This window comes from Colletotrichum siamense (genome assembly GCF_013390195.1).
Source record: "Colletotrichum siamense strain Cg363 chromosome Unknown KSG_Cg363_contig06, whole genome shotgun sequence".
Lineage (NCBI taxonomy): Eukaryota > Fungi > Ascomycota > Sordariomycetes > Glomerellales > Glomerellaceae > Colletotrichum > Colletotrichum siamense.
Genome location: NW_023501019.1, coordinates 4,830,989 through 4,845,117, shown reverse-complemented (window position 1 = coordinate 4,845,117; position 14,129 = coordinate 4,830,989). Strand labels below are relative to the sequence as shown.

Genomic DNA, 14,129 nt, shown 5'->3' with positions numbered 1-14,129 from the left:
TAGTCACATTGGTAAGCGAAAAGGACAGATGTGTTGCGTTTACTTCCATTCGCAGCGCAAGTGGCTTCAGGCTTGAAGGTCCGGGCCGGAGCTCAAGCCTGGTTACCTGGACTTTCAATGTGTTGCCAAAGGCAGATTTGGTCTCTTCTGCACCGTACAATAGTACATCCGTGCCTCTTTTGATCTACAATCTCTAAGAAGCATGGCGGATTACCGGCCCACAAGACCGTTGTCATGCCTAAGATGGAGGTATCTCGCGTGGACCTTGTCGAGCACCTAAGACGCCCGGCGGCCATCCTGCTGCATCCCCGATGCGGGGCAGCCCGGGTCAACTTAATTCTCACACCATCTCAGCGTCTTACAAAGTCCACATGAGTCCTGCATCTTAGGCTATATAAACCAGCATTCCCGTAACCTCCCACCTGACTTTTGCTCATTGAACCCTTGATTCCAATTGAAACATCCTCAGCCCCTTAATACCCAGTAATCTACCTCACAGCCATCTTTCACGTTCAGCTCGCATTAGCCCTTGACGCAGGCACGTTCACAATGTCGAATAACAGCTTCACCCTCTCTGCCGGCCCCGGCACTGATGTCTGGAAGAAGCCCCCCACGACCAACATCTACAACGGTTTGTACATACTCATGCCATCTCAAGAAGTCCATCTGACCATTGCAGCCCCCGTCCATGCTCTTCCAGCCAAGAACCTGAGCGAGTTCAAGTCCGCCAAAATCACCTTCTCAGCAGACTGGTCAGAGCAATACGACCAAGCCGGCCTCATCTTCACCTTTGACTCCGTCTCCGGCACTCGCGAACGGAGATGGATCAAGACCGGCCTGGAGTACTACAACGGCACACCTCAGCTCAGCACAGTCTCTTGCGACCGCTGGGCCGACTGGAGCATCACCCCCTTGGCCGCTTTTGAGGATTCCAAGAGCATCACCGTGACAATCGAAAAGGGCCGCGATGGTCTCGGCCTCGGCTTCTGGGTCTACTACATTAAACAAGACGGCACCAAGGAGCCGCTGCGCGAGATCTGCTGGGTCTACGGCGACGACGACTCATCAGGCAAGGACTGGAACCTCACTATTGGTGCCCTGGTGGCCCGGCCCGCCAAGGATGCCAAGGACGATCTTGTCGTTCAGTTCAAGGACTTTGACGTGCAATGGTCCACCTAAGCGCAGCAACAAAGCGTGATATTTGCCAAAGTAGTATTAATGAAACGAGTCTTTAATATGACCATCTTTTACTTCTCAACCCTCATCACTTCAACCTGTTGTTGACTTCGGGATCCCTGGTGGATGCAAGAGAACCGCAGTGCCCGATGTACATGTTGAAAGCCGGGTGAGGTACCCGCAAGAGGGGACGTTGAATTCAACATCAGAAGATGAGTAACAGTCGTCATTTTTTTTTAAACACTTTTGGCACCCGGGCAGGGAACCACACCATATTGCCATCATAATCCGTGATGGCGCTGTTACTCTCATTGTCCTGCCAAACTACACCACTTTCAACCGCCAACCGAGCCTGAACGTTACAGCGGGGTATCATAATTCGCTCTTCCCACAAACAGTCTTAGATTATATATCACCACCTTAACGACTAGCCGGACCATAATATGTGCCATCCGGTCCAGGTGGCACGTACTGCCCCGCGTTTGAAGGGTTGGATGCGGCCGCCTGTTCTCCCTTGTCTTGTTGTTGCGCTGGAATGTACGCTTGCTGAGGTTGGTGGGGGTAGGGCACATAGGATCCAGCTACCGCCTGGCTTTGCATGGGTGGGGGCGCGTTGACGGGCACCATGAAAACAGGCGGCCGAGAGTTGCGCTGGTTGGTCTCTACGCAGGCTCGGACAAAGAGAATGAAGTGGTTGATGCTGTCGCTGTTGATTAGCACACAAGCTCCGACAGTCTCGGCGAAAGGAGAGGGTCCCATGGACTTACAGCAGCAGTGCAGTGAAGGCGGTAATGGTGTTCTGCATAGGAACCACCTTAGTCCTGTAGAAGGACTGTCGTCTGCTGCTATAAGAATAATAATAGTCATCAACATCTCGGAAGTATATGTATGTGCCCTGAAGGCCAACTGCTGCCGCGAAACAGAGCCAGAAGACTAGGTGTAAGCCAACGTGAGCGCCTGGGTGAATTCCTCGTCGGCCTCCTCTTGCGCAAATGGTGATGAGTTCTGCAGTGTCCCAGATGATAGCCACCGCAGCCTGCAAGGTAGATATTAGCCTCGAAACTTTGAGTGGACTTGAAGCGCTACGGCGGCTTACCGGCAGCCAGCTCATAACGTAGAATGCGCCGCCGGAGAAGGCAATTGTAAGGACGTATGCAGAGATGCCGATAACGATTAAGCTAAAGACGATGTCGGAACATCGCATCACGATTTTGGCAATGTGCCATGGCTTGCTGTAGGGGATCACACGCTGGTGACCTTGATGTTCGTACGGTTGGTACCCCTGAAGGCCGTATTGCGACTGATGCGCCGGGGAAGACATGATGCGCGGACTGACGAGTCCAAAATCGGGAGGTCTGGTGATGACGGACAAGGACTAACGTGAAGGGTGCGAACGAAAGACTGATTGTTCCCGAGGGCAGTTTGAAAAAAGAGCGACGCTATCGACAGAAAAGTACCTAAGAGACACGAACTGAGTAAAATTTGCTGCGGCAGTTGGATCTCATTTTATTGCACGACTGTGCCGCTCGTGTGTAACCAACAAGCACTGGCACGCGCGATCAGAAGGATCCTGCCTAGTCACATTCGCGACCTAAAAAGAGGGAGGGTCCCTTGGAAGTGGCGTTGATCAGGGTCGTGCCATTGGGTAGAGCCGTTGGTTCTCGTATGGATTTTCGTGAGAAACCCTGTCAGCGGCGCCGCTGGCTGCCTAGAGAAACATATGTCCGCTACCGCTCCAGACTTGTGTGGAAATTGGCTCCAAGCAAGGGGTCAGCCTCCATGATGTGCGGCTGAGGCTCTGGGTCTGACTGGAACCACAAAGGGCCATCTCTATTACCGGAAAGTTGTGGAGTTAAGTGACCTTTTTTTTGCGTCAAGCTCTAGTTAAACCACATTGCTGGAAGATCTTTCCAAGATCACGTCTTGGCGCCCGACACCAGAAGTGTATGGGACTTGGAACAGCACTCGGCCACGACGCCCCTAGGGCACGAAGGGCGTGCAATGCTGATCGTGATACCAGGTGAACTCATCTAGATCCCGATAGCAGCCAAGTTGTGGCGTGCAACCACTTCCAGTCCCTGCCACAACAATTCAACATCCTCCGCTTGTTGATAATCAGTATTGACCAACCCATAACGCCATGAATGCAGAACTAATCGACTTTTTGTCCGTCTGTGGCTTTACTCCCGCTGCAGTACTACGACCAAACCCATGATTCCCAGCATCACCGTCTTGAGCCATGGGTGCTCAGAGAGGAGAATGGTGACGTATCCGACAAAGGGAATGTATGCGACGACTGAACCGATAATGTCGCTCCGTACGAGGAAGTCCTGGCCCTTGGCATACAGTTCTTGATCGGCTCCTGATTTCCTGTTAGCTACCGCCGCAAGGTGCTCGCCCAAGTCTAGTACGCACCCGCATTGTTGTCTCCCTTCGTGAGTAGCTTCGCTTGTGGTCTATGACGACGAGCCAAATTAGCAATGCAATGACAAGAGCAGCAGAGGAGGGGCGCCATACCCAGAGCCGAACTTTTGGATGACACGGTGGACAATCTGAGGGCACGTCAGCACGCACGAAGCGTCGATTGAAGCAGCTGTCCCGTACCGGAATGTTCTTTCCCTTCACCTCGTATACAACAATCTCGCCGACATCCGTTTCTTGGAGAAAGTTTCGGTTCCAGAGGAAGAGCACTGCGTCCGGTCAGCATCGCATCGCATGGTTGGAAGCTGGTGCAGTGCAGCGGGGGAGACGTACAGTCTCCTCTTTGGAAGGCCGGCTCCATACTACCGGAAAGAACAACGACGATGGGAGACGGCGAATCGCTAACGACGGAGAGACCTTTCCACATCTGCGCGGCGCACGAGTTAGCAAGTGTTCGCCAGGGCCCTGCAGTAGGCGCAGGTGGGCTGCATACCATGAAAGCGGTGGAAAGAATGAGCGCAAAGTTGAGCAGCTGCGACGCCGCCTGGCGTGGGTTTCCGAGACTCGACAACATGGTGAGAGCGGCGGTGGCAGGAGCAGTGGGATCGTGATGTCGAGGTGCGGTTGGCGGACTTGGAGTTTGAAGTTGTGGCCAGCGATGCACCTCGGACACTTTCAGTGAACCTTCAAGCAAAGAGCACTGGCCACGCGCTTGTCTTCAGGATGTGGAACGTGTCAACGGAGGGAGGTACGTATCTATCTTATCTTATCGTGCTTAAGGTACGGATACCTTAGCTACCCACCTTCCAGCGGGAGATCTGCACAGACCACCTTTTATTTTCCAGGACCGACCTGAGCTTCGTTATGCTGGGTTCATGTGCTGCAGGCTTGGAACCAGCCGAGAACACGGCGGCTTCTCATGGGAATATCAGGTTTGATAAACTCTCGATCAGAAGGCCATCACATATCTCCGGAAAAGAGGGAACTCCTTGCAGATGAGCCCAGCTCTAGAAAAGAGTTTTGCTGGCCGGGCAGTGTCCATACACACGCGTGTAATCCGTAGCAGTCACAATTCACAGATTCAAAATTCATCCATCAATGTCGATCTTGTCTTTCTGCTAGCAAGCTACATAGCTAGTGAGGGGCCAAGACAAGAATCATCTCAGATCAAGCTCTTTTACGGCGAGCACCTTTCCGCCCCATGAAATCCGTGATCACTTGAGAGCTAGATAGCCAGCCTTTCAACCTTGTCTCGCACCACCTGGATGGTACCAGCCAGCTCACTTCCCTCATTGGTAGTGATGCAGGCAGCGATGACTGGGCGACTGACACCGCAAGCCCTTCCAAGAGCCGTCTTGCTAGGGACGAAGACGTAAGGGACGTTCTTGTCCTCGCAAAGCAGGGGGAGGTGGAGAATGACGGCAAGAGGGGCAGCATCCGAGAAGGCACAAACCTGCAGCTTCAAGCGCTGAAGACATTTTGCGTGCAAAGGCTCGCCGGATAGGTTCACTGCCTCGCGAATTGAATGCAACTGCTGTGTAGCTGGTGGAAGGCTCGCCCGAGGGTTCACTGCCTTACTGTCTGCGAAGTTGAATGTAAGAAATGGGTCAAGTTCTTTCCCATGCACGGATATGTCACCCAGGGTGGAACACGTGACTTACGTAAGGTGGATTGGTCTGACCTGCCGAAGGTCAGGTACACGGCTGCAAATGCCCTCCATCAACAGCACCCAAGATCGTGGTCCGAAGAGGGCCGCCAGCAGAGTCGCCGCTGTACCTTCCCAGACTCTAGCCGGCTAGCTGACAGTTTCAATTGTAATGTATCTCTCTACCGAACCCCAGCAGCTCTTGCAGGTATCTCACAAGAATAGGCACGGGAGGCAAGCACTTCTGGCCCATGCTACTTATGACCTTGTCGACTCTCTTGCTTCCATTGTGTTCTTGCTGATTGAATAGACAGCTCCTCTGCACGTATCGAAAGACAGAACGGCTAGATGCAGCGTACCTTACCTAGTACCCTGGATGCAATTACCTTCCAAATTCATCTTCGTGCAGCCCAATATAGGAGGCTGCGACAACCTCTTGCCTCGCCTCATGACAGAGCCCACTCCTTCCGCGTCAATCATCGTCCTACCTAGTGCAGTTGCCTCCTTCCGTGAACATCATTAACCCCAACGGCAGCCATGGCTCAATTTTCACAGCGCGGGAAGGCACGGGCTGCACTTTCTCAGCACTTCTCCTCTCGTCACCTCTTGTCTTCGACTGTTCCGCCGACCTCTTGAACCAACATCCCGTTCCAGACCTCATCCTTGGCTTGCTGATTCAACCTTCATCAATAACACAGCCGCATCCACGCTGAACTTCTTGGATTCGATTCTTATTCCATCATCTCTTTGGTATCGAATCCCTGACACTTCCTCAATATCTCTGCCAGCCTCCGGATCACCTCAATGGACGCCTCCGTCAGAACGCCTTTGCTCCACGGCCAGGCCGGGCATGCCGACGAGGGATTGCCCACGCCAGCCGCCTATGGCCAGGTCCAAGACCATGTAAGAGTTCCTCGCCCATCCTCTGGCCATTCTCCTGGCTTTGGCTTACAATCAATTGCCAGCCTGCATTCCTGAGAGCATGCCACTCGCCATGGCGTTGTCTGCCGCAGAACGCCCTCTGCTGGATTCGAGGAGGTGTCGTTGCCTACTTGACCGCAGTCGGTGCAATGATCCTCGACTACAAGCTTCGAGAGAAGTCGCCGTACTCGAACTGGCGCGTCGTCTTTGATTTTTCCATCGTCACTTATTCTCTGCTTTTGATTTACCACTTGGTAGTGCTGGTACGAATCATCGTCGTGGTCCGTGTTGCAGTGACTGACATGGGTTGCATCCAGGGTTGGACCTACACCCATCTCTACCACCCGCACATTGACGACAGCAACCGTGGCTAGGAATACTGGTTGCTCAGACTGTCGTCGCTGCCCTACGACATGTCCAGCCTCCGCAAGCAGTTCTACTTCACCATGTTCTACACAGTCACCACTGTCTTCACCTTCATGAACACCTGCCTCTACTGGTTTGTACAGCTGCCGCACGACGACAATGGGAACGCCGAGCCCCCCAAGCCCCAGCCTTCTGGTGGCTCGCACGCGTCGAGCATGTACGAGCAGTCGTTGGGCTTTGAGATGACTCGCCTGGAGGACATCAATAAGGGCAAACCACATGGACCTTGTGAGTCATCCTTTCTGATTGGTATGGCCAAGTCTAATGAATTGATGTTAGTCACGGAGATTTTTGGTGAAGGCTGGTTCAAGGCTTTTGTCATCATCAACCTGTTCCTCGTCTCGACAGTCATTGCACTTTTCGAGATATTCTGGCTCAACAGCATCAAGCGCCCTCTGGTGAGTGACGCCAGTGCCGAACTCGGGGAGGCAAGTGCCGGCTGACAAGACTGACCACCGTGCAGGCTGTTGGTGCGCACACATTGGGCGTCATCTTCTTCGCGGGTCTCTACCTCGGTTGGGCAGCCATCGGCAAGATCGAGACCGGCGCCGATGCCTTCTACTGGCTCGACCAGAAGGTGATCGGATCGCGCGAGGCCGTGGTGGCAGCGTCGATTGGATTTGTCATTCTTGCTCCCATCTGTGGGTAACCCGGTACCGAGTGACATGTTGAGAGGGAGAGAAAGCTGACCGGTTGCCCAGTGTACGCGCTCATGTATGGTCTCATTGGCATGAGGGAGAGTATCTCCCGGGCTGCCCACTCGAGACGGGTAGCCGCCGCTGCCGAAGCAGCGGGCCACTGAGGGACTTTCGGTCGAGACGGGTCTCGTCGGAGATGAGCGGGGGGGATAGGTCGGGCGGTGAGGACGGCGGTGGCCCGGTTCTGGCGGGCTTGGCCATACGTGGTTGTCAGGTGTTCCTATCTTGATGGATGCCTCAGATTGCAGGAGGGATTAAGGCATGCATCGGGCTGGAGTCGAAGGAGGTGTAGTGCCTTGGAGGCGGTGGAGGAAACGACTTGGAGGGGGCGTGAGGATACGATTCCGAAATAACCTAGAACATTATGACTTCCAACAAGAGAGACCTATTTCCGAGCCGAGGCCAGTAAATGACGAATGAAGAGTGACTGACAGAAAAGGAGGAGGAGGAGGCATGGGTGATGGGTGATGGGGTTTGCAAGCTATCTTGGTCATTGACGGGACGGCGCGGGGAGAGGAGATGGTCGATGGAAGAGATGGGTCGGTGCGGTACGGCGCAAGGAGCGGTGTTGAGGCGGTGATGCAGGTCACTGGGCTTGCCGACAGTGAAGAGTAGCGGAGAGCAGTCGGCAAGCCGGGGTATGGATTGGCGGAGGACGGGACGGGTGGTCGGGGTGGTCCAAGATGATTGGCGGCGGTGGTTTTGTGCCTGAATCTGCCCGACTAGCTGCATGGCAATCTTGTTAGGGGTGGCCCTTTCCAGGCTGGAAGGTGGACGATGGTGCGTATGGCATGCTTCGAAAGGGTTCTCGAGAAAGAGGGGGGAGAGGGGGGAATTCCTTGGTGGGATGATGGGATGATGGGATGATGGATCTCTGCCGGGATGTTAGGCTGAGTCCGGCAAGGGCGCGCAAGAGATGGTTCGGACGAGGGGCACACGGTTCACGACGAGATGAGGGATGGCGGTTTGGAGGGGAAACCACGATATGCCTGACTGTCAGAACAGCAGCCGTTCATGCGGCTAGTAGGACATGAGTACGCAGTAGACTTGATAGCACCTCGGGACTCTAGGACAGTCGTTGGGTTCCCGTTTGGGTTGTGGCTAGTGAAGTTAAGGTTGCCATGCCGGCGGCAGTCAGGCCAATGCGAAGCAACGGGTTGAGTGATGGATGGTGCTGGCGGAAGCTCAGTCGTGGAATCTCGAGGTCAAGACGAGCAGGAGAGACAAGCGGCATGGTAAGGTATCGATGATGCGGCGAGAGGTTCCTGTAGGGTATCCATGAACACGCGACGCGCGCGAGAGAGACAGAGGGGGAAGAGACGGTGTTCGTGGTTGAGGAGGGGGGGAGTCAGTCGTCAGTCGTCAGGGTCCTGGGTTCCAAGTTCAGTCCTCAACAACAACTGGGGGCCGGACAAGATGCAAGATGAGAAAGGGCGAGGAGCGACGATTCGGAGAGGGTCAATGAGGGTGGAGGTGAAGTCCAGATCCTGCAGTTCAGAGTACGTTCCAGAAGGTGTAGACGATGAGCCAACCGGAAGGGCAGAAGGTCGAGCCGCCGATGAGTTGTCAAGTTGTCAGTGTGTTGCTTGGCCAGTTGGGGGGGCGATAAGGTACGTTCAGGTTTATCGGTCGGGCTCCCTGGAGCACGGCGCCAGCACCGGGACATGTATCGGGACATGTATCGGTACCCAGCGGCGGTAGCAGGCGTAGCCAATGACACCCGGGTAAAGGTCCCGACCGCCCTTCTTGCGCCTTCTTTTGGGGTCCATGAGGGAAGAGATTCAGGAGATGAGGTCTTTGGCACAGGAGAAGAGCCCCGCGTTGCGAGGGCCTCACGTGCGGCAACGGGCGACTGGACAGCGCATGGCTGGGTCAACGGGCGACGGTCGACAGCAAGTGTTGACTGATGTTTCCAGGTTTGGGCCGCTATTCCTATTTCTGGCCACCCCCTGTGCTGTGTCCAGCGTATCCAAGGCAAGGTACGAATACCGACCCAAGGCCAGCGCATTGCTTGAAGCTCAGGGTCGAGACGCGGACAGATGTACCGCTACATGTCTCAGGCAATGGGTTTGGGGGTACAGATACCCAAGGAGGTTAACAGCAATTAAGGTGCGTTAGCGGGCGGTCCCCCGGTTAGCGGCGCTTGAGGGCTGCTGGAGGTTCTCGACTGCGCCTATTTCGGTACGTCTCCTGGGTGTCCTCGTCTGTCCTCGGACTCTGGGCTTGTTGTGTGAACTGGCAGTGAAGTCATTCCAGTGTCACCAGCGTTCCATTCCGAGAGGCCAGCCGTTAGGCGCTACCCTGCTTGCCTGCCAGGCCTGCCTGCTCGAGGTGCCTGTCTTGGGCGGCGATGCTGCCTGGGCTGTCCCTGGGCCGCTACCCCCCCTCTCAGCCCTGAGATGAACTCTCAGTGGTCGGGTTGTACCTGGCTCACATCCCCCGCGGCGTCAACCGCCCTCCCGCCGTTCGAGTGAGAGACAGCGCGTGAACCCAGTGTTTTTTTGTTGTTGCCGTCCTATCATGGCGCGCCTGGTGCTCACCACCATCAACCACTCACAGTAAATGCGGCGGTCGGGGCGGGGGACGAGAGCCAATGGCACGGCGCCAAAGGCAAGAATCATCACCAATATCAATAGTCGGTATAAATATCGCGGCTCCCCCTCAAAAACACCCCTCTTTCCTCTTGTTCTCCCCTCCCCCCCCCCCCCCCCCCCCCCCCTCCAGCACAACCAAAAAAGGGTCGCAAAGTCAAGTTGGGAATATCTCCTTGGAACCGGTCGTTCGTTCACTCTGAACTCCCTCTGAGGAGACTTCTCCCACCCCGGGCCCCTGTCAATCTTTTTGTGTGTCACTCGTCCTTCTTCTCTCTCTCTTCCTCACTCACACACTCTCTCTCTCTCCGACCCCCCCTCATCCGACCTCACACCCCTCCATCATCACTCCCTCCCTCTCCTCTATTCGCTCCTTTCGTCACTCTCTTCACCTCTTCTATCCCCATAGAGTCAAAGACATATAAGGTCCCTTGAGCAACGCGCCTCTATCGCTTTCGGTTCCCCCTGTCTCTCAACTTTATCACACCCCCATTCGAGCATCGTTCGTTCATTATCAGAACACCCGGCAAGAGTACAAGAACAACACTCCCCCCCCACCACCCCTCTTCTTCAGATCAACAACAACAACAGCAACCACACGTGAACCACAACATCAACATCCGCCGGCATGTCTCTCTTCAAGCGCACGTTTAGGTCGCAAGACCCCAACGTCCGCGTGGACAAGTCGTCGAGGCTGAAGAAGTCGAGCTCGATCCGGGACAACCAGAAGGTGTCGAAGATGCAGCGCTCCGTGACCGATGACCAGCCCGCCCCCATGGCCCCGCCCGTCGCCGCCGCCGCACCCCGCGGTGGCCCCGCGCCGATGCCGGCCAAGGCCTCCGGCGGTGGAAAGTCTGCCGTCGCCCCCTCGCCCATCGTCACCCTGACGGTCGGCCGCGAGGGTCGCTTGTTCGCCGCCCACGAGGACGTCCTCTTCCAGTCGCCCTTTTTCGAGGCCGCCTGTCGAGGTCAGTTCTTCGAGGCCCAGAGCAAGCGGATCGCTCTCCCCGACGAAGAACCCGAGGTCTTCTCCGCCATCCTCGAGTACCTCTATAAGGGTGACTACTACCCCCGCCTGATGCACAACAGGCACCGCAACTCTTGGGAGCTCGAGGATGCCGTCAGAGGATCCCCCCAAACCTCCCCCAACCCCGATAACCACCACAGCCACCACCACAGAGGTGGCCGCGCAGCCCCCCCTGCCCCGGGCGCCTACCCGCCCACGCCCAACTCGGCGCACACCACGACAAGCAACACCACCGCCGGCTCCGGCGCCCCCGGCAGTGACGCGACCATCTACATCGCGGCCTGCGGGCAGCACATCCTCCGCGACACCGTCATCTACTGTGCTGCGGAGCGGTACGGGCTCGAGGAGCTCAAGCGTCTGGCCCTGCGCAAGCAGGGTCTGCAGTCCGGCGTCGACGTCGGCACCATCCTGCGCTCCGCCCAGTACGCCTACGCCCACACCCCCGACTCGGACTCGCGTCTGCGCGCTCACTACCTCGCCTTGATCATCAGGTGTCGCAAGACATTCAAGAGGAGCGGTACCATGCAGACTGAGATGGAGCGCGGCGGCAGCAAGCTCTTCTTCGACCTGTTCGTGGCCATGTGCAACCACCTCGACGACGTGATCGACCACACCAACGCACGCACCCCCAAGACCGTCTGATGAGGTGAATATGAGAAAACAACAACAAGACTCTTGTTCGGTTCGTGCTGGACTGCGTCCGGTTCGACGACCGTGAGAGGATGCGTTCGTCTCTCTCACACATGTGCTATCCAAAAGCGAGCATGGTATATTTGCCAACGGCGTTCACACGGTGTTTCTGTCATGTGCGCATTTTGCTTCGGATTTGCATTTACACGGAATGGAGGTTGTTCTGAGAATTGCGATATCACGGAGGCTTGATTCCTTTTCCGCGGCACGTCACTTTCTCCTCTCGTCTCTCTCCCACACCAGATTGGAAACACACCATTTGGGAGTTGTTTTTTTCTCTTCTCAAAAAGGAAAAAAAAAAATTCCACTTCTCATCGAGGTTGGCCGAAACCTTTCTGGTGGACTGCGGAGAGCGCGAGGACTAATACCCCCCGTACACGAAAAGAACCCACTCCTCCCGCTCTTCTTAACTTCTTCCCTTCCCGCATCTCTGGACATGATCCACGCAGAAACAGCGGCCCTGGCAACTATTTTTTTTCCTCTTTGCACTGGCGTTTACCTCCAGGGTCCCCTAGTACGCTCCGCGTTCACTCGCTGGTGGTGGAAACGGGACACCCAAGAGCTCATCAGAGAGAGGAGAGGAAACGATCAGAAGAGAACTTGCTACGCCTTTTCTTTACACAAAAAAGCAACCACAAAAAAACACCACCCCCCTACACCAAGTTTGTCCTTTTTCAACTGCTTTTGCTTACTTGGGTCACGGCAACTGGGGAAGGCGGAAACTCAACTCTCATAAAACTTCTTGACTACTCCATTTGGGATGGAATCAATGCAGAAAAAAAAGAAGTGGCGTTTCGGCATCTTAGAAACACCCGGCACAACAGATGTACGGGTCCAAAGAAACCATACAGAACTGTGTTTTGTGTTCTTTTTTTGTTGTCTTCATTTGCTCTTCCCGATTAGGAATTTTTACGGATGTTTTGGAGGACGCATGTTTGCCGCCTTCGACTACTCCAGGGCAGGCCGAGGAGGTTTAGAAAGAATTCGCGAAAGGAACCACAGGCTTGGCGCGCGCAATACAACCTCTTCAGTCATTCCCGAAATCTGAAAAAAATGAAAAAAAAACAAGAAATGAAAGAGAAAGAGAAAAAGTCATGTCAAACAAAGCCTTGACTCACCTCACATGCATTCTTTTTTTGCTTTCATCGGATCTCCTTTGTCACTTTTTGGAATCTTGAATCTTGAATCGGAGGAGCGGTCTGCATTGGTTACCCGCTTTTGCAATACAGCTGGCGGTCTTGTTTTACTTTCTTCCTGTATGTAACGTATGAAGATGATGATCTTGATGATTCGTCGGGCCGTCCCGAGTGGATGGCTTCGACCGGCTTGAGCCCTCGTCAGGGCGAGGTAATGAGAAATTTCGGCCACCTCACTTGCTTGTTCCCCCTTTTCCCCGCCATGTGATGCAAATAATGCGACGTTCCCCCAGTGACTCACTGCTTCAGAGGATGTTGTTGAGAAGTGGTCTTGACCGCCAAGTGCTTGGTGGGTCGAGTGCTCTCAGAGACTGACTCACCATTGACCTGAGCTGTTCGAGCTCTGGTGTTGGGGGTCTTTGAGAACCCCCTTTCTCGTAACAGGAACACGCGGGGTATGTTACCAACAATATGATGATTAAGTTGGGTGGTTCCACCCTCGGTCTTGCCCGCGCTTGTTTCCACGTTCCCTGCTCTTTTTTGCTTCAAGTCGACTTACCTTGCCGAAGGATATTTCAAAGTACAGACGTCCACGGCTACATGCTCTAGCAGCTTCGATCCTCAGAGAGAAAACAGATTTTGTTTACTTCAATGAGGCGACTTTATAAGAGACAAGAGCCTCCTAGCAAAACCATGCCGCACCCCCTGAGCTGGGCTCAAGTCGAAGTAGCCAGTTCTCTATCACCCGCTTTTGTGATGAAGCTCCAGGATAGGCACGCTCGGTAAGGTCAATTCACCAATTATGAGTCCTCACTGCTTTGCGTAGCCTGCTATACTAGCATGAGTGGATGGAATGAGCAACCAACGAGCACAAAGGTGGTTCCATGGCGGCGGTCAAGATCCCAAAGAATTTGCTACGATCAACGCCATGTTCCACAAGTCTCAAGCAGTGGAAAAGAATTCTCAAGGTCCGAAGGACTTTGGGAAGCCACTTGAATTTGCAATGCAATCTTTGGAGTTCTGCTCAGGGCACCAACGCCCAGCGACACTAGCCATCAGAACTCCCATCCAGTTGTTGACGGAATACTCTTTGTACCGTTTGAAAATAACGTAAAGGCATTACATATCGCTTGGATGAGATGCCAATTGGATTCTCCCAGCCTCTGATAGTTCGCTGTTGTCGATCATAATTGGACGACTCCGTGATGAGGTGCTGAATACCAACAGCAAGGCCGCCTGTGACAATCTCAATCTCTACTCACACTCAGAAGTGACTTTTGAAACCCAACGTCATTGAAAACCAAGCATTCAAACTTGGAAACTGCAAGGTGGAATTCACCCAAGTCAGCTTACTATCATGTCTTCGGTCGGGCTTCAATTATCGCGTGGTCCTGCATT

At 54.4% G+C, this 14,129-nt stretch overlaps 6 protein-coding genes across 6 annotated transcripts; 4 read left to right on the top strand and 2 right to left on the bottom strand.

Annotated features, from left to right (window-relative positions):
- Window positions 1-549: 549 nt before the first annotated feature.
- CGCS363_v010309 (Uncharacterized protein) lies at window positions 550-1,179 on the top strand (the record flags this gene model as incomplete). Its single annotated transcript, XM_036642158.1, has 2 exons — window positions 550-631; window positions 680-1,179. 2 exons carry the CDS (start codon window positions 550-552, stop codon window positions 1,177-1,179), a joined length of 582 nt encoding a protein of 193 aa, XP_036493145.1.
- Window positions 1,180-1,596: 417 nt separating this feature from the next.
- On the bottom strand, window positions 1,597-2,497 carry CGCS363_v010308 (uncharacterized protein; the record flags this gene model as incomplete). Its single annotated transcript, XM_036642157.1, has 3 exons — window positions 1,597-1,876; window positions 1,944-2,212; window positions 2,273-2,497. The coding sequence occupies 3 exons, from the start codon at window positions 2,495-2,497 to the stop codon at window positions 1,597-1,599; spliced, it is 774 nt and encodes a 257-aa protein (XP_036493144.1).
- Window positions 2,498-3,356: 859 nt separating this feature from the next.
- On the bottom strand, window positions 3,357-4,171 carry CGCS363_v010307 (Signal peptidase complex catalytic subunit SEC11; the record flags this gene model as incomplete). Its single annotated transcript, XM_036642156.1, has 6 exons — window positions 3,357-3,538; window positions 3,592-3,632; window positions 3,694-3,728; window positions 3,781-3,866; window positions 3,931-4,024; window positions 4,091-4,171. 6 exons carry the CDS (start codon window positions 4,169-4,171, stop codon window positions 3,357-3,359), a joined length of 519 nt encoding a protein of 172 aa, XP_036493149.1.
- A 1,875-nt stretch (window positions 4,172-6,046) lies between these two features.
- Window positions 6,047-6,537, top strand: CGCS363_v010306 (uncharacterized protein; the record flags this gene model as incomplete). Its single annotated transcript, XM_036642155.1, has 3 exons — window positions 6,047-6,145; window positions 6,208-6,426; window positions 6,481-6,537. The coding sequence occupies 3 exons, from the start codon at window positions 6,047-6,049 to the stop codon at window positions 6,535-6,537; spliced, it is 375 nt and encodes a 124-aa protein (XP_036493148.1).
- Window positions 6,538-6,576: 39 nt separating this feature from the next.
- On the top strand, window positions 6,577-7,391 carry CGCS363_v010305 (uncharacterized protein; the record flags this gene model as incomplete). Its single annotated transcript, XM_036642154.1, has 4 exons — window positions 6,577-6,817; window positions 6,869-6,987; window positions 7,053-7,230; window positions 7,291-7,391. 4 exons carry the CDS (start codon window positions 6,577-6,579, stop codon window positions 7,389-7,391), a joined length of 639 nt encoding a protein of 212 aa, XP_036493147.1.
- Window positions 7,392-10,506: 3,115 nt separating this feature from the next.
- Window positions 10,507-11,547, top strand: CGCS363_v010304 (uncharacterized protein; the record flags this gene model as incomplete). Its single annotated transcript, XM_036642153.1, has 1 exon — window positions 10,507-11,547. One exon carries the CDS (start codon window positions 10,507-10,509, stop codon window positions 11,545-11,547), a length of 1,041 nt encoding a protein of 346 aa, XP_036493146.1.
- Window positions 11,548-14,129: the final 2,582 nt, after the last annotated feature.